Genomic DNA, 20,045 nt, shown 5'->3' on the forward strand with positions numbered 1-20,045 from the left:
ATTTGTATTTTAAGACCCCTGTCTCACATTCCAGCCCTCCCGCCCCGCCTGCCTGCCTATGACTGGGGCAAAGCTGCATTTATAGACATGGGTCTGCCACGGTCATGTGTCCCCTAACAACAACTCAGGGTGGAGGAGGGCAAGTATCGACAAAAATAAAGCAGGTCATTCACATGCCTATTCATTCCTAGAAATACAGTAACAGATTTGTGGTTTTGTGTTCTGCACTGCTCACACAGATGCTAACAACAATTAAAGTATGTTTCCATAGTAGGTTTCTTTGCTTTGTTTTACAGATAAAGAAATTTTACAGACTAACATTTCACCCATTCGTAATCTTGGCTAGCTTGGCAAAGTCTATCAGCACTATGATTACCCCACCCTCCATTAAAGTTTGTTTGGTGTTTTTTTTTAAGAAAATGAGAGAGAGAGAGAGAGAGAGAGAGAGAGAGAGAGAGAGAGAGAGAATGCAGCAGAAAGAACACAGCTTCAGTGAACATTGCCATTTGTTATATTTGTGGCACATGGCTCTTTCTGTCTTTATATTCCTGTCTGTTTTACTGCATTGCCCTTCAGAAAAATAAGGTTTCATTTCAAATTTGTCAACAAGAAGGTTTAATGTCACTTTGGAACTCTGTTCATTAGGGTTTTTTATATTACTTATAAATGCTGAGTACATTAATGTTTTGGAATATAACATCTCATCATCACACAGGCAAATGAAAAGAACCCAAATAAGACTCTCAGTACTTGCAGTTGCTCTAAATTTAAAGCCAGTTAACAAGCTAGAACATGAACAATTAATTATAAATGTTAGCAATAATATCCAGCACTTTAGTATTTTAGAGTGCTCAGAGGTACCCAACTAAAATGGAATTTTAACTGCTATACCAATTTACATTGTTAAAAATCGAAGAATTGAGGATTGAAGTATGAAGAAATGGTGTGCCAGACCAGCTGCAGGATATTCTGCCTCCCTGTTCTACAATCTTCTGTTTAGCATTTTGAGTTGTGCAGAAGCAATTTGTGTTTCACGGATGAAGCAGATGGTCCTCTATAATGATGATCAGGTTCAGAAGTAACACTAAAACATGAATAGGAAACCTGTGGCTTTTCAGAAATTGGTTGATTACTGCTGCCATCATCCTTGACTATTGGGAGTAACAGGAATTAGAGTCTGATAACACTTGGGATAGGTGGACTTGGGTAATCTTTAGTAATATGGGGCCCTAAAAAAGGTAAAGGACCCCTGACAGTTAACCCCAGTCGCGAATGACTCTGGGGTTGCAGCGCTCATCTCGCTTTATTGGGCAAGGGAGCCAACGTTTGTCTGCAGACAGTTTTTCCGGGTCATGTGGCCAGCATGACTAAGCCGCTTCTGGCGAAACCAGAGCAGCGCATGGAAACACCATTTACCTTTCCTCTGGAGCGGTACCTATTTACCTCTTTGCACTTTGACGTGCTTTTGAGCTGCTAGGTTGGCAGGAGCTGGGACCGAGCAACGGGAGCTCACCCTGTCGCGGGGATTCGAACCGCTGACTTTCTGATCGGCAAGCCCAAGGCTCAGTGGTTTAGACCACAGCGCCACCCGCGTCCCTAATATGGGGCCCTATGTGAGGCCAAAACTTGGTGCCCCCAAATGGATCTTCTCAGTTTTGTTCAGCACCCTGTGTGGGGGAACCGCCTGCACTGCCCTAAATCTGGCGCTGCACCTGAAGAACCACAGGTTCCCCAGCACTGAGCTAAACCATAGTTTAATGCTATATGTGTGAGCCTGCTCCCCAGTCCCATCTCCTTCAGTGTAGATGCAAAGAGGAGATGGGAAGTATCCACTTCTGTTTTAAACTAACCATTTTGTTGTTGTGTTCAAACCAAAAGCTGTGGTTAGTTTTAATTGAGGTTTATCTGAACAAGGCAGGATCTTGGTTTGGTCTTGGCTTGTTCTAGCAAACCATAGTTCAGATGAAACAACATTTGCTAGATTAAAATGGGAGCAGATGGTTCTGATCTCCTAATGCAGAGGAGGAAAAGAGTAGTGGGGGAAACAGAAGAGACTGAGGGTCATATACATAACATTAAACTGGTTTATCACTGCATATCACTATATGTCCAAGGGCAACTTTTGCACATTAGCAAACAGCCTGATGAGGCAGAAAATGCTTCATTTCAGCTAGGTGGGCCTGATCAGCTTTATACATTACTGTGAAGCACATCATCTCTCTATGCTCCCAAGTAATGTCTGAGGAAGCAGGCACCACTGTGAGCTAAATATCTCCCAGTGGAGAAGTGCAAGCCACAACCGGTTCTTACTTGGAAGCATGAAAAGTTGCATCGCTTTTTGATGCTTCTGTGTTATGTCCTAATAAGCAATATTTACTTGATGGGGCATCTCACCCTTGTTCTCACTACCTGAGTTATACCCAAAGTATTTTGCTCTCTTTAAATGTTCAACAAATGGGTTTTCTTCATTAAAAATGGTCAGAGACCATGGCTGTTAAATAAGTATTATGTAAACAGACAAAACAGGAGGCAGGCTAGGCAATAATTAATTCTAATATTTGAAATTCATTATTTCTTTGGTTTTAAAAACTGCACTTTTATTATGTGACCTTTTACTCCAGCCCTTGTTTGTTCACATGAATTTTAGCTTCTCCCACCTCACTCAGTTACTTTAGGTAATATTTAATTTCTGACCCCACCACAATAAATAAAAAGACCAACTAAAGCCAAGAGTGTTCCAAATGACCTGATTAGTCTCCCTAATTCTTTCAGGAATTCCTTCTGGCTTTCAACCTGATTAAGATTAGGTGAATGATCTTTCAGGACCTCATGACGGCAGTTTTTCTTTAGAAAATCTCATTCTATTCCTTTTATTGAGTTTGAGTTTATGGTAAAGGCCATAGCTTAGTGATAGAGCACATGCTTTTATTGCAAAAAGATCTCAAGGTAGGACTGGTGACTCCTGTCTGAAACCCAGGGCAGGTGCTACCTCCAGACAGCATAGACAAGCTACGTGGACCAATGGTCTGATCTGGTACAAGGCAACTTTCTGCATGCTATGTTGCTGTGCATTTTGTATCCTGCATCTTTCCTACAAAGACATCATGGATGAAATTCAGCATCATGCTATGACAGACATTCCATCTTCATCAGCATTTCAGTTTTCCAAACAGAATGATCCTTGCTCTCCTTCCCCTGTGTGTCGTTCTGTGGTTTCTACTGACCCCCTGAGCCAATTAAGTGGAAGTCTCTGCACAGGGCTTCCACTGATGGAGTTTGTTTGGTTAATCCTGTTCCATATTGCTATTTCATACCCCTTGTTGTGTGTCATCTCCTTCCCTTGCTCTGCGTTACAAAGTTCTTGTTTCCTCTTTTGTTTTCTTCTTCGGCTAAATATTTTAGAAAGTCTTTCAACTATCTTGCCAAACTGAATTTTGTTGTAGCTGTAGCTTTTCCCCTCCCATAGTGTTCTTCAGATTTAGCATTGCCTTGTTAAACATGGAACTGAATCACTGCTTGTATATATGCATATTGGTAGGTCATCACACACACTATAAAGCAATGGATGTATCCTTCATATTTGATAGCCACCTGGGTTACTAGCCTGAGTCTACTAACCAGCAGTCAAATAATGTAAAGATAGCCTAGGGGTGTGTAAAGATAGCCTATGGGGTAACAGATGCCCCCTTTTCCACTTTAGAAAAGTAGCTTTGATCGACTGGGATCATGTGGGTCAAGCAGGGAAGATTCACAATCATATGTCTATTCCAAAACTTCCCCTAGTGACTCTCTACCCTTAATGTTCAAAATGAGTGCTTTGTGCAGGCAGTAACACTTCTGAAACCTCTTGGGAGAGCAAAAAAGGGCAATTTGGAGAAGGGTGTTGAGATAATTAAACACTGTTTCCCTCACATACGTAATTCCTCTACTCCCAACCATCTCCTCTCAGAGCTGCTTTTCTTAAAAACAAGTAAAAGTGATGGGTATCTACTATACATAAGTGTACACATTGTGTAACCCATGCTGGTGGGCAGTACAATAAAATTTCCCCTGAGTTCTGGCCCAGAGACAACACTGAATAAGCAATGTTACCTTCTTTATTATGGAAAACCCTTATTATATAAGGGGTTTTCTGTTTTCGTTTTTCTGAAAAGTTAATCTTTCCCCCAAGCTTTGTTTACACAGCCTCACTGCCCTTGTGGCCATGTAGACTTATAGTTGGGCACATCCTTGTTTAAAGCAAATGTAGAAAGAGGAATAACCTTCTGGTCCCCAAAGGGTCAAATTAGATTCAGCACATTGACTCACTTCAGAGTCTTGCTCGTTGATCAAAGAACAAACAACAAAGGTCCTGCAAAAAGAAGCTTGTGTTGACATTTCTGTTTCAGGGTTTGGTGTTCTTTGTCTTCTTCCTCTTTGCACCTTCCTCTAATAAAAATGTACAAGCACAAAATGTAGTTCATAATTTGTTCTCATGTTTCTGAGCACCTTCTGCAGCTGTGTATAATGTGTCTACAATTTTCACTGCCAAGATGCACGCAAAGGGAAACTTTGGAAGTCACTCAGGACACTAAGTGCATCACTGCTACGAAACAGCCATGTTGAAATCCATTTTAAAATGATGTTTATGGCATGTGTAAAGAACTACAGGCAGGGCTTTTTGAAGGGTTCAGCTGGGCTTGTTCAGTACATCAGATTGTGTATGGCAAGCAATGTTGATCTGTTCCACAATAGGTTGACTAATCAGTGGCTTCAGGATAGGCCCACTACTTGCATAGCCTGATGTGAAGAGGCCCTACAGCACTGTATTTTATTTACTGTTGCTACTAGGAACTTCTCCTAAATTTCCAGTTTGGTTCCAAGGCATGCACAGCCTAAGATATGGTTGTTAAGGTGTTTTCTTATAAAATTAACCCGGGAAGTCATCCTGCTCTCCACAGTGATCATTACAGGCTGGAGGTTTAGGATAATTGGTACCTAAGTAAAGTCCTGTCGAATTGGACATGCATATGAGTGTGGCAATTGAGTTATAAGACAATGAGCATTTGTCTTCTTCATTCATCCTGATATGCTTGTAGGGCCTTTACACATGTCTTCCCACTAGTCATTCATTCACCTCACACTTTTTAGTGCATTTTCACCATCACTTTCCAAATGGCAAAAAGTCATGTTTTTTAAAAAATGAATTTGTTGCAGCAGGGTTTTAATCCGTTTTTATTACACAAACATAAACTTCAGATATGTACTTGAACCCCTCCCTCAAAGCAATGAGAGTCTGGAATGCTTAGTAATAGCATTCTAGGGCATGAAAAAGAAGTAGTCCTCCTTTCTTAAAATGCAAGTGAGTCTAACTCAAGACAGATCGCTAGAGGCTCTCCAGCATACAGAGTAAACTTGCTACTCTGGAGTCATGTGGTCAGTGCTTTGGTCATTGTGTCCTGGGACTTTGCAACATATCTTTCACCAGCTTTTCCACATAATAATAATAATAATAATAATAATAATAATAATAATAATAATAATTTATTATTTATACCCATAGCAATACAGTGGTACCTCGGGTTACATACGCTTCAGGTTACACACTCCGCTAACCCAGAAACTGTGCTTCAGGTTAAGAACTTTGCTTCAGGATAAGAACAGAAATCAGGCTCCGGCAGCATGGCGGCAGCAGGAGGCCCCATTAGCTAAAGTGGTGCTTCAGGTTAAAAACAGTTTCAGGTTAAGAATGGACCTCTGGAACAAATTAAGTACTTAACCCGAGGTACCACTGTACTTGGTTCTTTGAACAGATGCATTCTAACATGGGACAGTTCCTGCTCAAATGTTGTCGGCTTAGCTACAAGTCTAGACACAGCTGGACACACACGTCACAGTTCTCCAGTGAGTTGGTTTCAAACAGGGAAGTTGTGGCCCTTCAGATGTTGTTGGCTACAACTCCCATCCTCCCTCTCCATTGGCCATGCAGGCAGGGGCTGATTTGTGTTGAACTCCAACAACATTTGGGTCCTCACCCCTGTTTTAGAGGCTCCTGGAGGCAAACAAATCCCTTCACCTTGTAGAGCATCTATCTTTCTTCACAGCCTAATTGTTTGCCTTAAATGCCTGGATTTGATTGCTCCACCTACCCACCCATCCCTGTACTGTATTATATTTCATTAACCCATATCATACACTGACTAATAATACCATCGCATTTCAGGATTCTCTAGAAATGCATATAAAAGTGAAAGGGGGCAAACAAACATCAACCAAGCTTCCTGACTCTCGTATGTGTTTGTCACACGCAGTCATAGACGAGCTGTTCTCCAGTGCGAGTCTCTAGCTCCTGCTTTGCGCGCGCACGCACACACACAGAGAGAGAGAGAGAGAGAGAGAGAGAGAGAGAGAGAGAGAGAGAGAGAGCCTGGCTGCCTGCGGAGAACAGACTTCCGCAAGGCAGCCTTCCAGAGACAGCCGGAGTGCTCAGAGAGACGGAGCTGCTGGAGAGCGCCTGGGAATGGCTGACAGCTACATTGAGGAATCGGATCTCTTTCCTGAGAAAGAGGAGACTTTGGAGTGGGGTTATGAAGAAGGTAAGGAGGCTGGGGCTTGAAACTGTGAGCTGTTAGGTGGGCTGAGCGAGTGAAGCATTTTCACTGTGTGCCTGAGTGTGCATGTGTGTGAGAGAAAACTTAAATATAAAGTTCACATTTACTCTTGTCACCAATACGCCTTGGAAATACTGTTTGAAGATCAGGTGTCATTTTAGCACATTGAAAAAGGGTGTGTGTGCAAACTATTGGGTTAAGAAAAGCATGTTATTTAATTTTAGGTTAAAAAAAACCAAACAAACCAACAAAACACAGAAACTCTAGAACTGCTTCAGCAGTAAGCCCTTCTCTTTCTGAAGGCAAAGATGCAGCATTTCCACAAATAAGTTGCACATTCCCTCGCTGTGTTTGAAAGCCAAACACTGTAGCTCTGACAGCGCCACTGGCTGTACACACAAAAAGCTGGATTGCTTTTGTTGCTTTTTACTGTCCAGTGAGCACAGACTGAGGGAAATCAAAAGGGATTTGTAATCTCCACACACATTTGATAATCCAAGCTGAATTTAATAACATGGGTACAGAAATGTTTGTGGCTAGGACTCACAAATGTGTAAATGAAGCACACAGTCACAGTTGTATATGAGTTGTGGAAATGATGGTCTTGTGACAGAAGGCTAAGAAAACAAAAATTGCTGGTTAGATGTGTTAGCCCACTAGTGGGGGATCCTAAAAGTTAGCAGCTGGGTAATACCTCTTGATTGAAGCCAACTAAACCTTCACGAAGTAGTGGGTGAACTTTCAAGCTTACGGAGTGTGTGTGGGGTGGGTATGGGTATTACCTGCAATGTTGCTTTTTCACTCCTGAAAAGATCCAAGTCTACAGTTTCTATGATGAAGTGAAGATGTTATGAAAACTTAATGAGATTAGTAAAATCAAGATCTTGGGTGCAAGCATAGTCTGACATTTTCTTCAATCCGAAGAAGCATTCTGGTGAACACAGATACTTGCTTATTTGTTTCATGATGTTTCATTTGAAACTGATTTTGTCCCAGCAAAGTTTCTCTTCAAAACCAGAACTGGGTTTCCATGATTTGGGCTTAACTGAATCAGATGCTGGTTAAAAAGGCATTGCTGTCCAGTTCAGATGGGTCATTGATCGTGGCAAGCATTTTACATTTGCTTCTTGGAATATAGAAATGTTAATTTCTTTTATCAAATATATTTTGTCCCCTAATGAAACTTCTTTGGCATGTTTCACAGCCACCTGGACCAAATTAAATGTGCCCTTTTATTTAACGTGCATGTTTTAAAAAATATGAACGGCAGGAGCTGGGCTGGGCTGGGGGATGATAAATAACCTGATGAAAATTGCTCTTTGAAGTTTCTGTTTTCATGGCAAATGTAAATTTCCTCCTAATGCAAACAGCAGCTTTCAATGAGTGTTTTCCTATCAGGACTGCAGCAGGGGAGGAGAGGGTTAAAATCCACTTCCCTATCTGCTGTGGATCTTATTACTTTTAGCACCCTAACAGTTTTAAAATATAGGCACAGTAAGTGTAAAGATTCACTTAACTAGTAGTGGCTAGCGTGGTGTTGCAGAACCACCCTCCTAACACTGTCATTACTGCCATTTATTTGGATGGTGCAGGGAGGCAGGGGACAAGGTGTCACTGGTCATGTCAGGGCTGTGTTGACACTGATGGAGCCAATCCTGCACTCCTGCAAATGTGCCCACACAGCTCCGAACATCACCACTGCCCTGCCCCACCAGTGACACTAGGGTCAGGAGGCCAACAACACTCCCCACTATGAGGACCGATTCTGCATGTAATATCATTCATATATATATATATGTGTGTGTGTGTGTGTGTGTGTGTGTGTGTGTGTGTGTGTGTAAAGGACTCCTGACAGTTAAGTCCAGTCATGAACGACTGGGGTTGCGGCGCTCATCTTGCTTTACTGGCTGAGAGAGCTGACGTTTGTCCACAGACAGTTTTTCCGGGTCATGTGGCCAGCATGACTAAGTCGCTTCTGGCGAAACCAGAGCAGCACACGGAAACACCGTTTACCTTCCCGCCGGAGCAGCACCTATTTATCTACTTGCATTTTTACGTGCTTTCGAACTGCTAGGTTGGCAGGAGCAGGGACCAAGCAATGGGAGCTCACCCCATCGCAGGGATTCGAACCGCTGACCTTCCGATCAGCAAGCCCTAGGCTCAGTGGTTTAGACCACAGCGCCACCCGCGTCTCCTGATATCACATATAGTTTGGCCTGTTTTGTATTTTGGACATCCAGAATGAACAGGATGATTTGGGCAAATCCTTTTAAGAGTTTTGAGAAACTTGCATCAGCATAAGGATGTAGATGGAATATATTTTAGGGCTCATGATTCGAAGAGCATATAGAAATACTTTAATATTTAATTTCAAACAAGTATGTTTTCTTTTGTCCTAGGAGTTGAGTGGGGATTAGTCTTTCCTGATGCTAATGGAGAATACCAGTCTCCTATTAACCTGAATTCAAGAGAAGCAAAATTTGACCCCTTGCTGTTGGAAGTATGTTTATCACCAAACTATGTTGTGTGCCGTGACTGTGAGGTCATCAATGATGGACACTCGGTTCAGATCCTCTTAAAGTCCAAATCAGGTATGCTTTACTATTCTTTATTGTTTGCTTGGGGATATGTCCAAACCATCATTGCTGTCACATTTTTAAATTATCCTATCCTTATCAACAACAAAAAGCAGACAGTTTCATACACATTAGCTCAATATTCTCACAAGCACCCTGTAAGGTCGGTGTTATTATCCCCATATTACAGGTGTGAAGACTGAGGCTGAGAATGGCTTGCCTAAGGCCACCTAGCAAGTCTATGGCTGAGGTGAGCATTGAACAAGGGACTGACTGACATGCTTCACACTCTTAGCTACTTCAGACACAGGCTCCCATTTCATTTTTTCCCTTCATTGTGCAAGTCATAAACCCCCGACATACCCTTCTTTTTTCTTTATTGAAAAACTCTCAGAGAAAACTCTGTGGATGCTTGTTTGTAACATAAAAATAGTCAGATACAAGTCATAAGACTGCAAAGAAGGTCCCAGAAGCGTTCAGGCAAGGAGTGCAATGCTTCAAGCGTATGTGCTTTCAGCCACTTTCTGGCTGCCTTCCTCTGGTTTAGACACATAAAATAGGGAGAAATAATGCTAGAATTGGCTTCTAACCAACAGAATTGTAATAATCTGTAACAGTGATGGAAACTGGCTTGGCAAAAATGGGCAACACTTAAGATGCCCTCTCCATAATCATGGGTCTTTGCGTGCCTGTCCCATCCCCAAATTTAAAACTGTCTCTATGGTTTGTTTTTTTTAACTTTTATTAAAAAGAGAATTCTCCAACTTGCCACTATATGCTGACATACAACCCCAGCATCAAGAGTTAGCAATAGGAAGAAAGCCTTTTATTTATCATATTCTTGGCAGTCTCTAAATGCTACGAAGCAGCTGGAAGACCACAAGGAAAGTTCTCACTGTGTCTCTAGCTGGCTGGTCAGCAGGAAATATTTGTCAATGGACCCGTACCGGATGCTTGCAACTCTTAGGTTGGGAAGAACACAGGAAGGCGGCTCAGTCCTTTGGTCTATCCAGCTCAGTATTGTCTGCACTTACCAGAAGCAGTTATCCAGATTTTCAGGCAGGGGGCATTCAAGGACTGAACCCAATACCTTCTGCATAGCTCTACCTACTGCTGAGCTATGGCCCTTGCCCACCTGCAGTCCCTACCTGCAGGCTCACAATTGAATAGACATGATTCCAAGGGGAAAAGGAATGGGAGGGAAGAGGAAAACCTTTGGCGCAGCTGCTCCTTCAGTGGCCAATGGATAAAGCCAGTTCAGTCTCTCTTCCCCTTGCCAATTTTCTTCCTGAGAGGCAGAGGGTGCTGATGTTGCAAGAGCCCTTTATCCCACAGTTGCTGGTGGGGGTATTTGAGGGAGGCTCCCTTTCTGCTGCTCTTCTTAGAGCCACTTAAAATATTCTGCAGAAGTGACAGGAGAGGAAGTACAATTGACTTGTGCTTCATCTGTCTGCACTTGGAGGCCATGTCCAAATTGGAGAAAAGCATCTAACTTGTATGGGAAAAGATCTTCAAATTCAGGGCAGAATGCACATCCTCAGGGATGCGCATAGATTTCCCCCCAGCAATATTATCTGGAAGCAAAGCAGATCCTCCTTCTCTTACCTTATGTGGAAAATGTCTGAAATGGTCCACGGTATTCAATATCAGGAAGAGGGCTATAAAAATCCCTAACTTTTTCACTGCTGCTAGTATCTCATGGGAAAAAACCTAACATTTTAGACATTCCCCACTGAAAATGTCCTTACTGCACCTCTAGAACTGATCATTCATGTACAGTATATATCTACTTTTTCAGCAGAGAGCAAACCATGAATAGATAATATGGGTAGAGTTAACTTTTAATAGCAAAAGAGATGTGTTATATGGTTAAAGGTGGAAATGTGCATATTCTGTCTAGATATTCTATTCATGTTCTGGAGGAGCAGCCTTATTACAGTGAAGCAGATGAAGAGTCTTATAGCACCTAAAAGACTATCTGATTTGCTGCAACATAAGTATTTGACAATGAAAGCCAGTATTCAGCAGTTCCTGCTGCAATAAACGAGTTAGTCTTTGAGGTGCTATAGAACTTCCTTTACCAGTTTGGAAATTTGCATTCAGTTTTCAAAGGGAGAAAAACTATGAAGAGGAAGCTGACTGTCAGCCTTAAAGGTAGCAGTTTTATATACAGGATCCAAGAGAGTCTCGTGTTTTGCCACAGACTCTGCCAGTTTCTGTAACCAGGGGAACACAGGATCACTAATTGCTCATGTAATGGCTTTTCTATAGACCATCCTCTGAGTCTCAGCCCTGAATCTACCGGAAGCCATCCTGGAAGAATTGCTTCTAGCATGGGACTCATAAAATACCCATTAGAATTGAGAGTAGTTCTTCAAAGCCCTGTGCCTACTGAGTCTACAGGCATGTGGCAAAATATTGTCTTTTGAAAAGTCAGCCTTGGGAGATCTTCCTTACTTTCTCTGCTCTGAAAGGACTGAATCAACTCTCTGAAGAACGTCATGGTTACTTTTCTATTATCATCCATTCGTATCCCTTCCTTATGCATATCTCATTACAATCTGTGTCAGTCAAACCTGGGTCACTTTGTTGCTTTTATGTAGACTGTAAAAAACCCCAGTGTTCTTGGCAATATTCCAAATATATAATGCTGTGACTTGTAGATCCATGCCATATCACTGTAGATCATTCACTCAGTGTTCTAGTTCTTGTAGAAATTATATGCAGATATATATTTTGATTTTCTTCTTCTGGGCTCTGACATTTGGATATGCTGGGTTTGTGAAAGATTAGCAAGTTATACTTTTTTAAAAGCGAGGCCATAGAATAATAGACAGTTTATTTCATGCATAAGATGATATTGCTGAGGATTCAAGCTTATCTTATCTATCTATGTCTGTCAGTTAGGACAAGCTGTTAGTTTGTTAGCCGTTATGGGCCCAATTCAGATGAGCATGGATGCAGCACCCATGTTCAGAGGGACCCTGCCAGGCTCAATAGACACATGTTTTCTCCCGACATGCTGGATGGGGAAAACAGGGCTCCATTAATCTCTTTAATGCATACAGGTGCTGTGCCTGCACTTGACTAGACTTGGCCCGTATGTGACTAAAATGGTTGGGAATTTGTTTTGTTTTTTTCATGTTCAGCTTCCTCACAACAAACGTAAGTTACATAGTATGCACAGAACTCCATCAGCTAGTAAAGATGCAGGCCTGATGTATGGGTATATACACATTCACACCTAGAAGGGATAAATACAGACCAGAAAATTTATCTTCATGAAAACTGCTCTGCCTCATCAAATTAAGAACGCAACAAGAAGTGTGCAGCCATGGAGCACAGTTTGTCACATGTGACCTCTATCTCATTCTCACTAACTATTGTTCTGTTGGCTGAGAAAATCTTCAGAAAATGGCAGGCTATGAATGTCACCTGCTATTATTTGTGTTCTTTTGCAGCGTTAGCAGGAGGACCCTTGCCTCGGGGGCATGAATTTGAACTGCACGATGTCCGGTTTCATTGGGGGAGAGAAAATCAGCGTGGCTCTGAACACACAGTTAATTTCAAAGCTTTCCCCATGGAGGTAAGAGTGGTCTTGCCCTTATCTAGCCTTACACTTTTCCTTTGAATTTGAAACCAATGTCTTAAAAACCTGTTGGTTTGATTTTAACCCTGCAGCTTATTGATTTATAGTAACTTTTAAAGGCTGTCATCTTAAGTATGCATTGGGAATTTATAATTAACATGTATAGCATTGTGCCTCTGGTGCAAATTCTACTGCATGATTAATCGGTCATAAAGTTAACCTTCAGCACTATTAACTTCTGCATTAATAATATTCTAACAACCTCTGCTAAACTTAGCATTTCCTTGACTACTAGCTGGAACATGGGCAGAGGCACACCTGGCTTCCTTTTTTTTATTGACAAATAAACGTAAACCAAGCCAAAATCATCAATGGATTTGTTCGTAAACAGCTTTCATTACTTAAAAGCAAGATCTTGAATGGTACTGATCCACAGTTGGTTTCCAGTTTTTAGTGAAATGCAACTTTTAAAAACAGGTATAGGGTTACTACAGTCCACAATGTGAGCTATGCGCGGTAGTCCAACTCCATGCGTGCATTTATGGTGCTAGTTGGTGGGTGATATTGAAGTGTTTCCTCATGCTATGCAGTTAATCTTTTTATATTATAAAAGCTCTTTCAGTGCATATTTGTTTGGCTTTAAATATTTTCATGCTATTTATCTTAATCCCCTTAGAAGCTTGAAAACAAATTTCCTTGCTATTTTAATTCTTCGTGGGATTTGTTACGAAGCACTGAGCTGCTGCGATAAAGGCTTGTTTTTAAGTACTATGCCAAAAGGATTTTGGGCCCACTTCAGACATTAGCTCTGCTCTGTCACTAAAAGGGAAACATTAAAACAGTTGAAAATCTGCACAAAACCTCGAGCAGTTAATTTAGAAAATTAAAAGTAGGAAGGGCCAGTTCTGTTCCTTTAGAACGTCAGGAATTTCATCATCATTTGTTCTGAAAATGAGCATAAATCACAGTGCAGAGGTCTACTCAGGTGTAAATCCCATTGAGGTCTAGGTAAGTGTGCCTACTCAGAAGTAAGTCTTATAGAATTCAGTGGTGCTTACTTCCAGGTATGTGGTGTTAAGATCACATCCTTGATGTATGAACTCCCTGGGAGCCCGCGTGGTGTAGTGGTTAAGAGCGGTAGACTCATAATCTGGTGAACCGGGTTTGCTTCCCCGCTCCTCCACATGCAGCTGCTGGGTCACCTTGGGCTAGTCACACTTCTCTGACGTTTCTCAGCCTCACTCACCTCACAGCGTGTTTATTGTGGGGGAGGAAGGGAAAGGAGATTGTTAGCTGCTTTGAGACTCCTTAAGGGGAGTGAAAGCCAGGATATCAAGTCCAAACTCCTCCTCCTCCTCCTCCTCTTCTTCTAAACATGCATTTTAGGGGGAAACTTTTCTACTGGAACTAAGGAAGTTAAACACAATTTTAATCTTTGTATGATTGTTGTGCAACAATCTGAAAGCACAAGGAAGGCATTCTCTTACAGAGTCAAGTTCAGAACTGTTTTGTCTGCTCTTGAGCCACAGGTTGCTTCCAGGTGACCTGTTTATTGAGCTTCATCCTGAGTTACACAAGCTACACAACTTCCCATCAATCGTTATCCCACGTTTACTAGTCATGTATGTTCCATTGTTTTCCTTACCACAGTCAGTTTTTGAGAAACAAGCAGATCTGATGCACAATAGCACTTTAATCTACTGTAATTGCACAAAACTGAATTTGCTGGTATTCAGCTGAATCTTTCACGCAAAATTCTCATAGTCTGGAGGCAATCCCAGTGAGAGGCAGGGAAAGACAACCTGGAGGTGATATTGCAGCAGGAAAAAGTAGGGATGAGTAATCAACCCTGCCTCCTCCTCCCCCCCTGAAAATCATTCCTTTCCATACAAAACAGCCCCCATGGTTTAAAAACAAGCATTTGAATGTAACCGCTAGTTTGGCTCTATGTGTATGTTGGGTTGCTGCTCCCAACCAGATCCTATGCATCCGGTTATTAACATGGAAACAAAGTCTCATGTTACATCACCCGCATAAAACTTGGGACCAATTTACCTAAGGAACCACCTTGCCTCATCAATCCCTGCCCAGTAACTGCACTCCTCAGATGGGGCATTGCTGAGAGTGTCACATGTCCCAATGGTATGCTTAGTTTATACTAGAAAAAGGACATTTAATGTTGCAGCTGCAGCCCTCTGCAATCAATTCATATCTGAAAACAGCCTCATTGCCAACTTCCTCCAGCTATTCCCAGTTTAGTCTCAGTCTGAGGGCCTGTTGAAGCTTGCTGGTTTTCATAAAGATCATTCAAATGAAATAGGCCTGCCTCACCCCCCCCTTTTGAAAATCAAAAGCCCTGTCCTGATTTTTAAAAAGTAGGATGAAATTTCAATGGGATCAATGGGAGAGGATGCTATTTCTTTTGGCCCAAACATTCTGAATCTTGTGGAACACATGAGATCTTGCCTCAGATTGGCCGTGATGCTAATGCTGCTTCTCAACTGGTGGTGGAGGTGGTGGGGCTGGCAGTGCAGGCAGCAGTGGCAAGATGACATTTCCCGTTTCGGCTCAAGTGGTGAAACAGGATGCCCTGCTGATCTCAATGGGCACCAGCCCGCATTGCCTAATAATATGATAGAGGAAACGTGCCCTTTAAAAACTGCATGCAGAAGGTGGAGTAGCATGATTGGCTTTGGATCTCTGCAACCTATATACACAGATGAAATTGCATGTTATCATCACCCACCTTTGGGTGTAGACAGTAAATATACAGTGGTACCTAGGGATGCGAACGGAATCCGTTCCGGAGCCCCGTTCGCATTCTGAAGTGAACGCAACCTGCATCTGTGCGTGCGCATGTCGCGTTTCGCTGCTTCCCTGCATGCGCGTGACGTCATTTTGACCGTCTGCGCATGCGCGCACGGTGAAACCCGGAAGTAACGCGCTTTGTTACTTCTGGGTCGCCGCGGAGCGCAACCCGAAAATACTTAACTTGAAGCACATTTATCCCGAGGTATGACTGTACTCATAATATACATGTAGGTGTGTACTCATTAATTTCATAACTTGTGAACCCCAGGTCTTCATGTATCTCTGTCTCTTCTAGTTGTACAAAAATTAAAAAAGAATATTAGCTTAATTTACAGAATTATTGGCCCTAAAATTCCTAGCTAATACAGCATAATGTTAAAATATATTTTTAAAATACTTTTTTTTTTTTGCCTTCGAAACCTGGAATATATTTTAAAGATTGACAATGAATAATCTGGATAAAGTTTTAAGGAGAAAGCTAATCATGTGGTACAAAAAGAGATTTAGCTAAATCTGTGAACAGCTTTAAGACGGGAACCACAGGCTTTAGCTACTGAATGATGTTAGATATCTAAATCTACTGAAGCCAATGGAGCAAATGACAAAAGATTCTAGCTTTGCATATTCACTTGCTTTTTCATTTTAGTTTCTGCCAGAAAGCTGCAGAATACCAAAAATATATCCATATAGAAACATTGAGAAGAATGTTATTATTATTTTTTCCAAAACTTGGAGAAGCTCAATACTGCCAAGTTCCATGTTATTTTTCATTTTTAAAATGAGAATAAAACAACATCCTGTATCTTTAAATGAAACAATGTAATTTCATTCTTCCTGCATATCTGGGAAACTGGTACTCAAGGTTAGGACTTTTTGGTGCATGGCTTAACAGATTAGCTAACTAGAGGTTTCCAGTATGACCTCTGGAAACTGACATGCTCAAAATTAATTATTGCGTTGTCTATTGACCAACTCTCCTTATGAAATTCAGAAGTTGTTCTTGGTTGTATTTGTTAACCTTCAGTAAAATCTTCACAAAAATGCTCTGGACAGCTGCAGCCAGGCATGGTAGACCAGGGGTAGGCTGAAGGTAGATTGGAATCTCCTGGTAGACCTCTGGATGACTTGCAGTAGATAGTCAAGGGTATCTGCTTCCCAGTTGCTTACTCATAGCCACAACTAAAAAAGCTCAGCCCTCTCTCACAAAAATTAGCATGCTGAGAAAGAATGCTTTACTCCTTTGCCCCACCATGGTCCCAATCAAAACTAGGACCCCCCAGTGCCTGCTAGTTGCTCCAGGAGGAAAGCTTCCATTCAATGAAAGCTTCCCACCTGGAAAAATAGCAAAAGCTTGGTGTCCAAATTCAGATTAGAACTGGGTGGGGGCAAAGGGTTAAAGCTCCTCTCCTCCCCAGGCCATTGTCCCTTTCCCATCCCACCCTCCACCCCTGTTGAAAGGCATTTTTAAAGTCACTAATTTAAGGGCTCATGACACACTTAATACGCCATCTTATTTGACCCTTAGAGCAGGCATAGAGAACAGCGCAACAGCAGATGTTTCACAGTCTTCCGTTCACAGTTGTTAAATGCATTCAATGTTTTCCTAGTAGCAGATTGTAGAGAATGGTAAATTTGTATGCTTTATAAAATTGAAGTCTTATCCTTAACCTTCTGTCACAGAATGAAAAGTGTGTGTGTGTGTGTGTGTGTGTGGGAAGCAGTTGATACCACCTTTAAATACAAAGAAGAGGCATGAGAGCGTAGCAGTTATTTTATTATCTGTTGATAAGGTCTTCAGAATATTGGGTTTGTTTGATCAGGTTTTATTTGATGCAAGTGGTACATTCGCAGGGCCTAAGATGGACTTTGGTTTCAGGTAATTGAGTAATGAGGGTACTGAATACTGCAGCTGCTAATTAACTAAGACATATTAACAACACATATTACTTGCAGATAGAACACTTAACAACTTGGCACTGCACTGCTGTCGGGACTGCCCTGGGGCATTTTCAAAAACTGGTCTCCTTTCCTGGGAAATGTTGCAGGAAAAGCTAGGGTGGCCTCAAAAGCTAAGTCATCATCCAAAGAAGAGGACAAGGAGTATACAGATATGTATAACATGCATATATATATATATATATATATGCTAATTTATATGCATTGATGCTAATTTAAAATACTTCAAATAATATTTTAAATAGCAATATAATAGCATAGTGAAAAAGGCCATGAATTAGGAACCCATCTGCACTATACATTTAAAGCAGTATTATACCACTCAAAGCAGTATCGAACCCTATGGAAGTAAGCAGATCACAGAAGAGCTGAAAGTGAAAATACATATCATTTTAAGGCTCCATGTTCTCCATATTTTCCAGAGCTATTTCTTGCATAGATAAAGACAGATGCTGCAAACCTACAGAGGCACACAGAACAAACAACAGATCCTTCTAACTGCTCTACGGCTACTTTTGAAACAATAACATTAGAATTTTGATCAGAAGTGGTGTGTTTTTCTTTCGATCTGTTCTGCACATAAAACTTAAGACGAGAGAGTGAGAATGATGCAATTTAAATCTAACACAGCAATATTGCCACAGCTACGCTGCTGAAATATTGCAGGGAATTGCAGAGCAGAGATTTATGGTGGTACCCTCACTGCCCCTCTTTCCCCTCTTCTCAACTTTTTGTGGCACCTTGGGTTTCTAAGCAAAACCAGAATAAAAGGGTTTGTGTGGAGGGATTAAAAGGGGTTTGTGGATGAATGAGTCATCTATCCTTCCTTCCTCCAAGTCAGGGCAGCAGGGCAACGGGGATATGTGAATGCAGCTAGTGAAGTGTGCAGACTGGCATGAAAGCATAACCTCTCTGTGCTGCACATTCAAAGAGGAAGCCTTTGGTGGTTGGCTGCCCTTCCAGAGGGACTGATTGTTAGGAGTAGGCTTCGTATCCTATCGCCATGCTCAGTGTTATTCCTCTTACATCAGCTGAGGCAGCAATGGGTCTGAAGATAAAGAAAGCAGTGGTGTGTAGCTTCTCATAAGAAGCCACACGGCTTCTGATTGCTTTCCAGAAGTGGATAAGGTGACATGAGACGTTTCATGCTTTGCTGAAAATTAACAGTGTGCTACAAAAGTAGCCGGAACAGATCTACCCCGGGGTGCTTTATTCATTAGACCATGTTGCCTAAGTCAAAAGGATGGTCTCTAATCTCATATTCATGAAAAATAAAATTTCCTCCTGCCACATAGTATGCTAGGCTGAAAATTCCTTTCCAGCATTACATGGCAGTCCCATTAGGTGTGCGTTGTACAAATTAAGCCGATCCACCCTCAGGAAATGGGAGCTGAGGAAAGGAAACAGATCTTAGGTAGTGCCAAAGAACCGAGACTATGGAAACCTGTTCCCTGAAAAGGTGTCTAGTCTGGACTAGCCTGGACTAGCATAAAACAGCTTACCATATTAAATCTCTGCCCTTGTGGGAAGTCCTTCTGATAATGCCATACTACTTAAAAAAATATTTATTCTGTTTGGTTTGAGATGAGGTTACTAACATGTACACTCTTTGATTAAAGTAAAGATATCCCACTTCTACTTTATCTTCCACAATTGTTTCCCTGCACCAGAACTTTTGTTGTTGCTGTTGCAGTTGTTAACATTGTACATAGAACTTTTCCTGAAATGTTAAGAAGAGCGAATGGATCAGGTCAGTTTATTTCTTGAATCTTTTGAATTTCAGGCAAGCATTCTGTCTGACCATTTGCTCCAAATTCACAACAAATCTTAACTTCATTGCCTGTAAAACTGTTGCAGCTGCTCTGTGGATAGGAATGGTGTAAAATCTGTGATGTGTGGTGCTTAATGCCCCATTCAATTAAGCACAAAATAATTCCAGTGGTCTCTGAGATTTCCATATCATTAACTATTCATCGTTTCCCTAAAACCAATGTTCTGAACAAACACTGATTTGGCACTATCCCATCAACAAATCCATTCTCTCAAACTGGCCATTTCTCCTATTCAGAGCTTTTCTGCTTTTGCCCACTTTATCATTCCAGACATATAATCAGCTTCATCTCACCGAGTTGCTGCTATGTTTACTGCAATAACATTTCACTGTTAGTTTGAGGCTTGTCTATTGTATTTGCTTGCTATCTCTCATTTCAAGTTGTAAGCTCACTCATGCCTGGCATTTCTGGGTGTGCGCTGCTATCTTTCATAATTTGGCATGTCATGGGTTTAGATCATTATACACGGCTGGGCTTACTTTTCAAGGGGATTTACTCCCAGGTTGGTGGGGCGCAGGTGGCGCTGTGGTCTAAACCATAGAGCCTAGGGCTTGCTGATCAGAAGGTCGGCGGTTCGAATCCCCGCGATGGAGTGAGCTCCCGTTCTTCGGTTCCTGCTCCTGCCAAACTAGTAGTTCGAAAGCACGTCAAAGTGCAAGTAGATAAATAGATACTGCTCCTGCGGGAAGGT

At 41.7% G+C, this 20,045-nt stretch overlaps 1 protein-coding gene and 1 long non-coding RNA gene across 4 annotated transcripts in view; one reads left to right on the plus strand and one right to left on the minus strand.

Moving 5' to 3' along the window:
- Nucleotides 1–6,403: 6,403 nt before the first annotated feature.
- Nucleotides 6,404–20,045, plus strand: part of CA8 (carbonic anhydrase 8) — a 45,447-nt gene continuing 31,805 nt past the window's right edge. The window contains exons 1-3 of one of the 2 annotated variants that reach the window (XM_081874728.1): nt 6,404–6,575; nt 8,990–9,181; nt 12,628–12,752. In XM_081874728.1, the coding sequence (XP_081730854.1) occupies nt 6,500–6,575; nt 8,990–9,181; nt 12,628–12,752 (393 nt within the window). In that variant the 5' untranslated portion in view covers nt 6,404–6,499. The remainder of the gene's footprint in view (nt 6,576–8,989; nt 9,182–12,627; nt 12,753–20,045) is intronic. The other variant, XM_081874727.1, reaches the window with a different exon arrangement.
- The window catches only part of LOC309349149, a 65,542-nt gene continuing 52,635 nt past the window's right edge, over nt 7,139–20,045 (minus strand). For both annotated transcript variants that reach the window (XR_014159768.1, XR_014159769.1), the window contains exon 4: nt 7,139–7,207. This is a non-coding gene — a long non-coding RNA (uncharacterized lncRNA). The remainder of the gene's footprint in view (nt 7,208–20,045) is intronic.

Source organism: Podarcis erhardii (assembly GCF_964252035.2).
Source record: "Podarcis erhardii genome assembly, chromosome: 8".
Classification (NCBI taxonomy): domain Eukaryota; kingdom Metazoa; phylum Chordata; class Lepidosauria; order Squamata; family Lacertidae; genus Podarcis; species Podarcis erhardii.